Genomic DNA, 12,594 nt, shown 5'->3' on the forward strand with positions numbered 1-12,594 from the left:
ATCCAGTTTAAATCTGATCCTTTTCAAGTCTTTCAGTTCAGTTCAGTTCAGTTTTTTTAATTGGGGCATATTACATCTATATTTTTGTTCATTTTTACTGCCTTCCTTTATTGTCCCATATTAAGTTTAAACTCCTCATAACCTTTAACTTGTTTGTGATCTTTCCCTTTGCTACATCCCCATTGTTTTCTGTATTTCCTTATTCCTGCTATTTATCAAATTCTGAGCATTTTATGATCCCTTTTCATCATTATCTCATAGTTCTTTATGCATAAGAATAAAAGATGCTTTGATATTTACTTGGTCTTTTCCTTGGTATCTTGTTTTGATTTAATGTCTTAATTATTATAAAATTATAATGTTATAACTACCGTGCTTTTTTAAAAAAAATCTTAATTTTTTTTAAAAAAATATTTTGTTTTATCAACAGAAATAAAATATAAAACAGAATAACAAAAAAGGCCCATACATCCTGTACTAACAACAACAAAAAAGAAAAAAAGATTGGGTACAAAAAAAGAGGGAAAATGATCCAAGTATCAAATAAATTTAACATTAAATGTATAGAATATATATATATAGATAAAACCCCAGTCAACAGGTTAGAGTCAAACTAAAAATTACACTAATACTCAAATCCCTCTATTAACCATCTGTTATTGTATTTAACATGTAGAAAGTCCACAAATGGCTTCTAGTCTCTTATAAAGTTGTCTAATCCATTGTCTCTGATCAAAGTAGTTAATTTCGCCATCTCTGTCAAAGATTGGGAATTTTAAAATCCATTCTTCAACAGTTAGCATCTCTTTTCTATTTTTAATTTTTTTTAAAGAAGTCCATCAAATGTAAAATCCCACCATCCTCTAATCCCTTTCCTATGTAGAGATTGCTACAGTTCACAAATGATTATTATACAATTAGGACAGGAGCCCCCGCAAGGCTGTGTGCTTTCTCCACTTCTCTTCTCTCTCTATACCAATGACTGCATCTCAAATGATCCATCTATTAAACTACTGAAGTTCGCAGATGACACAACAGTGATTGGTCTCATTCGAGACAATGATGAATCTGCATACAGACGAGAGGTTGAACGACTACCCTCGTGGTCCGACCAGAACAGTCTGGAGCTGAACACACTCAAAACCGTAGAAATGGTGGTGGACTTTAGGAGAAACCCTCCTATACTACCACCTCTTACAATACTAGACAACACAGTATCAATAGTAGAGACCTTCAAATTTCTAGGTTCTAACATCTAGGACCTAGGAAATTTCTAGGACACCTAACATCAAAAATGTCATAAAAAAGCATGACAAAGAATGTTCTTTCTGCGCCAACTCAGAAAGCTCAAACTACCCAAGGAGCTGCTGATACAGTTCTACAGAGGAATTATTGAGACTGTCATCTGCACCTCTATAATTGTCTTTGGTTTGGTTCTGCAACCCAACAGAGGATAATTAGAACTGCAGAAAAAACAATTAATACCAACCTACCTTCCATTGAGGACCTGTATGCTGTACGAGTCAAAAAGAGGGCTGTGAAAATATTTACAGACCCCTCGCATCCTGGACATAAACTGTTTCAACTCCTACCCTCAAAACGACGCTATAGAGCACTGCACACCAGAACAACTAGACACAAGAACAGTTTTTTCCCGAACGCCATCACTCTGCTAAACAAATAATTCCAACACTGTCAAACTATTTACTAAGTCTGCACTACTATTACTCTTCTCATCGTTCTTATTACCCATCTCCTCCCACTTATGTCTGTATGACTGTAACATTGTTGATGGTATCCTTACGATTTATATTGACTGTTTCCTAATATGATTTGATTGCTTATTTGTACCCTATGACTATCATTAAGTGTTGTACCTTATGATTCTTGATGAATGTATCTTTTCTTTTATGTACACTGTGAGCATATGCACCAAGACAAATTCCTTGTGTGTCCAATCACACTTGGCCAATAAAGAATTCTATTCTATTCTATTCTATTCTATTCTATTCTATTCTATTCTATTCTATTCTATTCTATTCTATTCTATTCTATTCTATTCTATTCTATTCTATTCCTCATCACCAATTAGGCCAACTGGACAAAAGTGTATAGTCATTGCCCATTGAGCAATTTTGAAATAATATAAGCCCTCTAAAGCTGAATGTGCTGTCCTAACAAGAACAGGTCTTTGAACATTTGTATTGCAGTGATAAACATTTAGATGCATAACAATTTATGTTGCAGTGTGCAAGGACAGAATATCAAGCAACCTTTTTTGTGTGTCAATTCACAAATTAATTTCTCTCCTTGATATCCCATAATTCCTCCTTCATTATTCAAAATCACTTTACATTTTTCATTCAGTTCTCTGCTTTCTAACTAACTTTGATCTTCCAGGATTCTAAGCCGCTACAAAAGAAGAAAATTTCTGTTGCAGATATTTTTTATTCATAATACACGGAAGAAGTAGAAAGAGATAACATTAAGAAAGAACTACAGTATAGGTAATTCTAAAACTGGTTGCTTAACAACGGTTCAAAATTACAAGGGGCCCAGAACAAGAGCTTTATGGCCTGTTGTTCCCCGAGTCATGTGACTGCAGTTCAGGTGGTTAGCATCTGACTCACCTTTGTGGCCAGTTTCAGTGCCCCACAGTCACATGGCTGTGATTTATGGCTATTTGGCATTTTTGGCATTTTTTGCTGATTTCTGAAAGAATGAGTTAGCACTTACAACCATGGCATTTGCTTAATAACTGCAGATTTGCTTAATGACTGTTACAAAAAATGCTGTACAATTGGGTTCGATCGCATGGGTACCTCAACTTATAATGAGCCATGATGGCACAGCGGTTAAAATGCAGTACTGCAGGTTACTTCTGCGGACTGCTGGCTGCCAGCACTTTGGCAGTTCGAGTCTTACCGGCTCAAGGTTGACTCAGCTTTCCATCATTCTGAGGTCAGTAAAATGAGAACCCAGCTTGTTGGGGGCAATATGCTGACTCTGTAAACTGCTTAGAGAGGGCTGTAAGGCACTGTGAAGCAGTGTATAAGTCTAAGTGCTATTGCTACGATCATAACAACATACAGCCAGAAATCTGGTCCCAATTGCAGTCGTAAGTTGAGAATCGTAAGGTATGAATCAAAATATAGTATTAGTCAAATAAATTTCCACTTTAATTCTGTGAAGGCTCAGTTTTCTCATGTTTTTTTTTTATTTTCACCAAATTGACATCTGATCTCTATACTTTACAGTAGCCAGCCTTCCTTTAAACCTGTATTGTCTTCAGTGTCAACAAACTGAGAATGGAGTATAGGTAGCTTGTACAGTCTGATTGAACTGACACAGAGTTTTCCACATAGCATTCTCACATAAATTTTCTCAATTTTGTTGTAACACTTTCATGATACAGAAAAGCAACAAAAGGAAACGAAAACCACAAGATCCAAAATGTCAGAACTCTTGTAAAGTGATTTCTTTGGTAGTATTTGCAAAACTGATGAAATTTAGTGCTGTTACTCTAAGTATGACCTCAAAGCTTGTTTTCATTCCTTGGGGTTTTTCTTAATGCTTCTTTGTTAGAGAATATGGTAGACAAGTGGGAACTCTGGTAGATTATTTTATTGTGTGGGATATTAAAAAGAAAACACTATTTTTCCACAGTAGGACAGAAGTTTGAATAAAAAATCCTGAAAGCAGTAGTTCCAATTTTGTGCTCTATAAGCCTTTTCTTCTGAAGAATGTTCTGAGCCAACTTACACAAGTGCAAAACATCTATTTAAAATATATTCCCAGAGGCAATAAAAAAAACGAACCAAGGCCTTTTCAAATAAAAGGCATTGTGCGAACTGCTTTTTCCTCATAATTGTGCTTAGACTTTCTCAGTTCCACATTGCTACTGAATAGGGAGAAACTGAGGTACAAATTCGATCTTGACTATATGAAATTATAGTAATCAAATTTATGGGATATTGATAAAAAGCAATTCATATGTAGAAAATATAGCAATCCTCAAGTTAGGATTTTAAATAATTTCTCCCCCTTTGGTGTCTTTGAATCAGTGTTGACTCCTGGCAACTGCCTGGACTAGTTGTTGTAGTTTTCTTGGCAACGTTTTCAGAAGTGGCTTGCTATTGCCTTCTTCGTAGAGCTGAGAGAGAGAGAGAGACTGGCCCAAAGACACTTAGCTACATTCTGCCTAAGGCGGGACTAGACCTTCTGATTTCCAGCTGGTGCCTTAACCACTACACCAAACTATCTCTTTCTAAATAAAATACATGACAGTGTTGGAGTAAAGCAACTGTTACATATACATTCTAAGTCCAAGGTTCTTCACATTTAATCATGTGCACACTTTGAGGAAGGAATTCAAAATCCCAATCACATTTTTATTCCTTACATCTTTTCCTAGCTTCCTATAGATAGGAACCATATCTTTCATATCTTTTGGATTTTGTGCTTGAGATGAGAAAAAATAAAACTTTGTCTTTGGGTTTTGCTGATTAGACATGTTTGTTGTTATAGAAGTGGCTAAGTACGTAAAAGTAAAAAGTTGATATTGTAATGTTACTATTTTATTCTACTGTGCTAAAAAAGTCAGTGCTTTTATTTCTCCCTCCCCCTTTACCCTACACTTCTTTCTCTCCTCTTTTCCCTTTCTCATTTGTCTACTATTTTAATTTCATTTGTATTTTATACTTTGATAAGTTTAAAAGAATTATTTTAAAAAGGAATTGTGTGTGTATGTATGTATAAGTATATATACGTGTGTGTGTGTGTAATATTTATATATGATATATTAAGATACCTTTACATCAATATGATAATAATATAGAACATGGATCAAACATTAGTTATATCCCATCTGATTTTCAAATCAATCACTATTTCACATCTTCCAGAGAGGGGTATAGTTATAAAAAATGCTGTTGAACGAAGATATTCTAAAAATAACGGTTAGGATAGATATAGAGATATAGAAAGAGATGAATGTAAAATGTTTCATTTGCAGTTCAAAAAAAAAAACTATAGGCTTAGGAATTTCCAAACTTTTTCTAGTCATATTAGTAGATTAGAATTTGAGACATAGCCAGTGCATCTGTCCCAAGTACTAAGATATCATTTTAATTGAATATGTTACTGTTAATTAATTTTAGACAATTGAAATGTTTTTGCAAAACACCAGGTATTTTAAAAGATTGATTGGCAATAAGCTGAATTAGCCAGATGTCTTCTTCAGTTTCTCTGGTTGCTCTGCTGTAAAACAGCATGAGAAACCTTGGATTTCCAATATGATCATGAAAGGAAGAAATCAGTTGTTGCTAACTAGATACTGGTATTAAGACATAGGCGTCTCTTAACATGAGATGTCTCTTAGGGATAATCAGAAGAGCGTTCGGAAGCGGCAGTTTTAATGCTCCAGAGGATTTAGTATTGACCAGTAAGCAAGCTTCTATTCTGCTTCTAAGAAAGTGAAATAATAGAATAAATGTTTTTTTAAAAAAATTCAAAACACTTTCCAGAATCCATACCATGCTTCAGTTATTCTTGACTGCATGGTTCACTTCCTTTAAATTCAGTTTGATGCCTTTTATACCAAATGTTCTATTTTGCTTCCTTCCCTTCAATTCATACCCTACTTCCTTACTGGTTTAGAAAGTTGCAAAACCAGGATATAGACAGCAATAATGGCAATGTTGGTTAGGTTTAGAGAGAAGAGATTCTTTAAAAAAAATTTTTTTTAAATATAAATGTTAAATATCTTCATGTTGGGAATTAAAAATGAACATATGATATTCACTGAAGTGCTCTTTTGGGAATGCATGGATCCTGTTAAAAGAGCTGCTTTTGTCAGAAATTCTCTGGCAGTTAAGGAACTGAAAACGCAAAGCTGAACCCTCTCCTGCTAAAAGATGTTGTCATCTGCCAAGACTAACAGTAGTAGTCAGGAATGAAAGAGATCCAGATTGGTGCCGACATCCTGTGAAATCTGAGTTGAGTTAGTTCTGCAGCTATCTATTTGATTTGGTTGCGTCTGTTAAGTCTTCCTAATAAAATCCCTATTCCTGTTGTTGTAGAGTGAAAATTTAATTTGTTCAGCTGTTGCACTGACTGGTTCAGTGTTTGACTATACAGATGTTTAACCTGACATCCTGAATCAATTCCATATCTCCAATGTGGGAAAGGAGAGGGAGCTTTCAGTGAGAAATAATCTAAGAAACAGAAAGCTATATGACAGAAAGATAATATACTAAGGATTGTCTTGGTGTGATATGTGATATCTTTGATCAGCTGTTTTTTCTTTTCCTTTATGCTTCCTTCTTTCAGTTTGACACTGCCCAATGTTTGAGAGTGAAAGAAAAACTATGTTCTGTATTAAATAATATATAAATACTGAAAATAAGTATATGAAGAGCATTCAGTTTGGTGAACAGGTAGTCTTCGACTTTCAATCTTTTGCTTAGTGACTGTTCGAAGTTACACTGAAAAAAGACCCCTCTCCCCAAGTTCAGAATCAAAACAATTCCACAATCTGAGCACAAATCACCAAAATCCAAGTCCAAGTTTCCAGGAGCAAAGTCCCAAGTCTGAGAAGCATAGTCCAAATCCGGCAGCAGAGTCAAGATCTGAATCCCCATTAAGAATCATAACAACTGAACAAATGTGTAGCAAGAAGCTGACAAGTTGTTCTCAGCTTCGCTTTACTCCATGTGCTGGACTAAATAGCCGCTGGTTGGCGCAGCTCAAGAGGGGCGAGGCTGCCGCCTTATGAGTAGCCTTCCTGACCTCCATTGTGCCTGCCGCCTCTCAGCGCTGCATATTCATGGATCAGGTGGAGGAGGCAATTTCTTCTCATCTCTGCTGGCCAGCTACAGCTGTACACCTTCTCCTATCTCTCTCTCCCCCCCCCAGGGCCTCTGAGCTCTCCAGCTGTAGCTGCACCTCTCCTTTTCCTTGCTCAGTCAGCTGTTCATCCGGCCAATCCTCCTGCAACCTCTCCATTCTGCCTGGCCTCTCCACTCCTGGCTCGGAATCCTCTACAATGACTTGGCACTCCTCTGCATCCCCCTCTGACATCCCCAAAGCTGGCTCTTCCTCCTTGTCCAAGCTGATGACCAGGGAAGCCGTTGCACTGGTTCTGCGCAAATAATATATTTTAGTGCCTCTTGACATGAAATAGTCTCCATTTTTTTTACTCTCATGTGTCTTGGAATAATGATTATCCCTTTGATTAATTATTGGAATTGATTAATTACTGGAATCTTTCAAGTATTTTCCACTTTACTGGAATGTTCTCTACATTATTAAGTTGGAATACATTATTTTCTCAGATGTGACTCCAGATGGTTTAGAACAAGGGTGTCAAACTCAATTTTATTGAGGGCCGCATCAGGGTTGTGTTTGACCTCAGGGGGCCGGGGTGGACGTGGCCAGTTCGATGTCGCTCCTGTTGGGGGCCTATGGTGGCCCGAGTGCTTTGCCAGCAAAAACAGGCTCCTGAGCTCCGTTTTCAGCTGCGACGGCCTCCTACAATCCTCGGCCAGTGAAAACGGAGCTCAGGAGGGCTGCGTGTGGCTCTGTTTTCACTGACCGAGGGTTGCATGAGGCCGTTGCAGTTGAAAACGGCGTGTCAACTCACATGGAGCTTGGGAGTCCATTTTCTCTGGCAGAAGCACCGTGGGCTGGTCCTTTGCTGTTTCCAGGGTGGCCCCTCAGGCCAGATCTAAGTACCCCACGGGCTGGATCTGGCCCCCAGGCCTTGAGTTTGACACACTTGGTCTAGAATATAGCCATGTTCACTAGGCAACTATGAGTGTTTGATAGCTTGTCTTTGTCTAAATGGGATGATCAGGCTAATGGGCAATAAAAATATGTAAAGAGAATGTAATAAAAACAACCACATGAAACGTAATAAAGTATCACTAAAATTATTCTATCTCTGAAATAAGTGTCTTTCTACATCACAGATTGACTTTAGTTTCACTCCTGTGGTAGGTCTGTTTTATTCACAAATACTTTTTATCTCATTTAGACCCAACAACTGCCTTGTGCAATGAAGTAGGCAGGCCTAGTCCCTATGGATCCTAGTATTCTTCAGCATACTCAGGCCATGATGCAGAGGGCATGGCCCTGTTGGCTCTGATTGCTGCTTACAGTGGGTTGCCAATATGAAGAGATGGAGGCTAAAGCCCAGAACTTGGTGTCCTTCAAGTCCAAACAAAGCATAAACAATCTAAGGATGTGACTCAGCAGCACCCTGTTTTGTTCGCAGCTTAGATAGGTCAGACAGCAATGTTTGTAGCTAATGCTGCTTTGGCTGATTCCCATTATTGACAAAGCCTGAGAGGCTTTTGGACTCTGCTGAGGAAACAACACTGGAGCCTGTAGCATCTTTGATCAACAAATCAGGGATTTTGACTGAGAGTTTCTGGACTGCTGATATAATAAGGAGAAGGCATAGACTAAGGGACATAATAGAGAGGGTTCATTGCTCTGAGGGTGGATACATGATGAGAAAACTACATACTAAGAGTTGGGCATAGTAAGATATTGGTACTGGTTAATCAACTCTACATACAGGATATCTCACAATTTTAATTTAATAGGTCAATTAATATCTTTAAATTATGGCATAATGTGACTATAGTACACCAAATGATCTCTCGGTGAACTGTTAGGAGGTAATTTTCATTTTTCTTTTCTATTTCCAGAAATTTTCCTTTAAGGCAAGATTTCCAGGGGATATGGATTGACCACAGGTCATTTTTATCTTTAAATCAAGATAATGTGTTGTATTCAGTATATGTTAATTCATATATCTGTAATGAATTAAAGCCTTAGTTATTTCTGAAACCAGTGAATCTTAAAAGTTCTAGTTCTAAAAAGTGACTGTATTTTGAAGGTAATTGCAGTCATCTTAACAAAATGGCTATAGTGGTGTGCAGTTCCTTGAGGGTAAATCCTATTGAGTTTATTAAAATTTGCTTTAGGTTGATCAATAAAGAGGTTAGCTAGGCAAGAATGAACTGTCATCATTATATATTCTTATTGCTATTTCTTGTTTCTTGTGTTGCCTGGGTAGCTTTCATGTTGCTTCTTTTCTCTTTTAGAAGGAATGAATTGCATGAACAAGAATCATGGTTGTGCACACATCTGCCGTGAGACCCCCAAAGGTGGCATTGCCTGTGAATGTCGACCTGGTTTTGAGCTCACTAAGAATCAACGAGATTGCAAATGTAAGTGTTTACCTGGGGAACCTTTGTCAAAGAAATAGCAGTTGGTTGTTTTAGAAACACTAATATAGAAATAGCGGATCTTTGCTAGAAGTGTACTTTATCATAGAGGAGGACATCATAGAATTATAACTGCTAACATTACTTTGTGTAGTTGCACCCATACAGCCAGTTGTATCCTCTGAATATGTAATATGATGTTCAGATGAAAGAGGGACAGTTTTTTCATAAAAGAAACCTTAAGTTTGCAAGACTTACCTTGTGATGAGATTGTATATAGATGCTGCTAAAATAAATTAATTGACATGTTTGAACTTTTGTGCAAATGCACTTGCTATTTTAAATTCCACTAAATTGAAAGGATTATGGCAGGAAAGAAAAAGTTAAATGCAGTGTACTTCTTTAAAAAGTTTTCATAAAAAATACAAGAAATGACACAGAGGCATCATAGCTTGACCATTTTTGAATAGAAAGCATTAATGGATTGTTTTTCATCATTTCCCCCCAAAACTAACATCTATAGCATCTGTTTGCTTTCCGATCTATGACATATCACTATCACCATCTATGACATATCACTATTTGAAAATTATACAAATTTTCAAAATCCCAGCATTCCCATCCCATATTATTTTTCCCCCTATTGGTATTGATCTACTGTTAATCATGTTATACTTCTGGATGATTTTATGAGTGATTTTGAAGTGCCTAAAGTTTTATCCAGTAATTCTTAATTATTTCAAGAAATTTGGCAGCTTGAACCTGTTTGGGCTTTGTTTGCGTAATACATTGAATGCAAACCAGACTGCAACATTTTAGCTTAGTGTGATGTATGAACCCAAGCAGCTGGATTAATTCAATAAAGGTGATTTAGTTAGCTCTGCATTACGGTATTGTGCAAACATAGCTTTTTGGTTCGGCAAGTGTGATAATAATGTTTCGAATTATTTCTTTCTTCTTCTCTTACACCTCTCAGTGACTTGCAACTATGGTAATGGAGGTTGTCAGCACACCTGTGATGATACAGATCAAGGTCCAAAATGTGGTTGCCATGTGAGGTTTGTGCTACACTCTGATGGGAAAACATGCATAGGTAAGTGAGAGCTACATAAGCTTTGCTTCAAAGCAAGCGTGTGAAATCATAATTTAGGGTATCTTAAAACAACTTCAGTGTAATATTACTGACAACATTTCATTCAGATTAATCAAATACATTGTCGTCATAATTCATTGCCTCTGATCCTCATAAAGCTATTGTGCAGATAGAAGATAAGAGGGAAAAGTATCTACCCAATAAAATAGTACCTGTGATGCCAGATAGTAAAGAATCATTGGGCCAGACAGCTTAAATTGATAATTCATGGTCCTTGATCCACCATAAATTGTTGGGCTAAACAGCACAATAACATGATAGATATCAGTTACTTCTGCCATCTCACCCTCCAACTTTTGATATAATGGCTTTGCCCTCTGAGAGTATAAGAGTTGGGTGAATCTGTCAAAGTTAGGAGAAACAGAACTGAGCTCAATCCCTCTTTCAGTCCAGAAAAGGTTGCCAATTTTATATTGTGTATTTTTATTGGCATCCACTTTCTCTCCCCCTCCCATACATACATTTAGAGAGAGAAAATTCTCCTGATGAAAATGATAGACCAAGGTATATCATTTGTTTTATTTCTAATTTTTTACTATAAATTATACAGGGATGGTATAGGATAGTTTCTTTAAAAAATCTGGCCTGTTCAGAGGCCAAACAAAATGGTGGTGAGAGTACTCCGCTTCTTATTCCACATAGAAAGACAGAATCCTCTGGGCAGTCTGGGAGGTACTTTTCTCCTTAACTGGTCACTATTTGAATGTACATACAGTAGGGACCTTTATGAAATGAAATAGACAAATTCAAGGATTTGGTCTGTGTGAGTTTTACATATCTCCTTTGATAAATCTAGTTATCCTATTACTGTATAAATAAATTATTGTAAAATATTTATTTTATATGCACAGTAAAATCTGTAATATATTTTGCAATGTTTTAAAATGAAGAATTGCATCATAGAATTCAGAAAAGTGCAGAATCAGAATTATTGGGAACTGCTATTTCAATCTGAATGGTTGAAAGGAAAAAAGATAATACAGATTGTCTTCAATTTACGACTAATTGCTTAATGACAGTTTAATTAACATTCTCCAAAAAAGTCAGTTATGACCCTAAATTTGAACTTAAGGCTTTGTCCTGTCCCTATGGTGACATGATCATAATTTGAGCATTGAGCAGTTGGATTGCATTTATGACTGGTTGCAGCATCCTATGGTCACATGAACGTGATTCATGGCAAAAGAAAGCCATTGGTTAACAGGATTTGCACTTACAACTGCATCACATCGACTTAAAGATGTCATAAAACTAGTCATAAAATTAGGTCCAGTAATGATTTGGCTTAAGACTGAAACAATTTATGACAGAAATTCCAGTCCCAATTGTAAGTTGAGGACTACTTGTATACAGTGCCATTTTTATCATATGTATATATTTTAATAATAAATGCATCAAATTCTTATTCAGAATTGCATGTGCATGCTTGCTTATTCTTTATTTCTGCTTTTCTGAGCTGGGCTGCAAAGAAAATATTTGTGTGATATTGTTGAGTTTTATTATATTGATTTAACATGTTTAGTTCTCAACAACAACATAAAATCCATGTTGAATTGCACAGATCTATCACATAGAGGATGTGAAGAATCCTGATGGTGGAATGACTGATAATAATCTCTACATAGATTGGATTGATTCTCTTTTTTCAATGTTTGTCATGTATGAAATGTCAGATTGACATTGTTGAAATGTCAGATTGACATTGCAGGAGGCTTTTTAGTACAGTACTGACTTTCACTGTTCCAATTATTTGAAGTTGAGTGCTCAGAGGACCAATTCAGTCATGCTCTGTCTCTAAGAATCATACCAGAAGAATGATGAGAGCTTCCATTGTTTTTAAGAGCAGAACGATAACTTTTAAATCTGTTTTATAGCTGCCATGTCAAGGGAGGGGAGTTTAACACTTTCCTCTATGGTATTTTCTCAGTGGAAGCCATTTATTTTCTCCTGTACTCTTCTCCTATAAAGAAAAAAATAAATGTGCAAACTGTAACTTATTCAAAGCATTTTTAATTCATATTCGAAAAAGGAGATATCAAACTGAGGTAAATAGTTCATGCAGGTGTATACATACAGTAACAGTATATGCACACTACATACCTCTGTATTGTGTCCTTGCAATATCTGAATATGGGGTTAAAGATCCATTCAGTTTATTGAAACTTTTCCCCAGGTAAACTAGTATAGTAAGGTAACTTTATGTTT

The 12,594-nt window shown here is 36.4% G+C and overlaps 1 protein-coding gene across 1 annotated transcript in view; it reads left to right on the forward strand.

Annotated features, from left to right (window-relative positions):
• SCUBE3 (signal peptide, CUB domain and EGF like domain containing 3) overlaps window positions 1-12,594 on the forward strand; it is a 125,791-nt gene that overhangs the window by 69,573 nt on the left and 43,624 nt on the right. Inside the window, exons 5-6 of the mRNA XM_070939716.1 lie at window positions 9,114-9,239; window positions 10,213-10,329. Of these exons, the coding sequence (XP_070795817.1) occupies window positions 9,114-9,239; window positions 10,213-10,329 (243 nt within the window). The remainder of the gene's footprint in view (window positions 1-9,113; window positions 9,240-10,212; window positions 10,330-12,594) is intronic.

This window comes from Pituophis catenifer, unplaced genomic scaffold, assembly GCF_029215685.1.
Source record: "Pituophis catenifer annectens isolate HBS135680 unplaced genomic scaffold, rPitCat1.0.hap2 SCAF_3, whole genome shotgun sequence".
NCBI lineage: Eukaryota > Metazoa > Chordata > Lepidosauria > Squamata > Colubridae > Pituophis > Pituophis catenifer.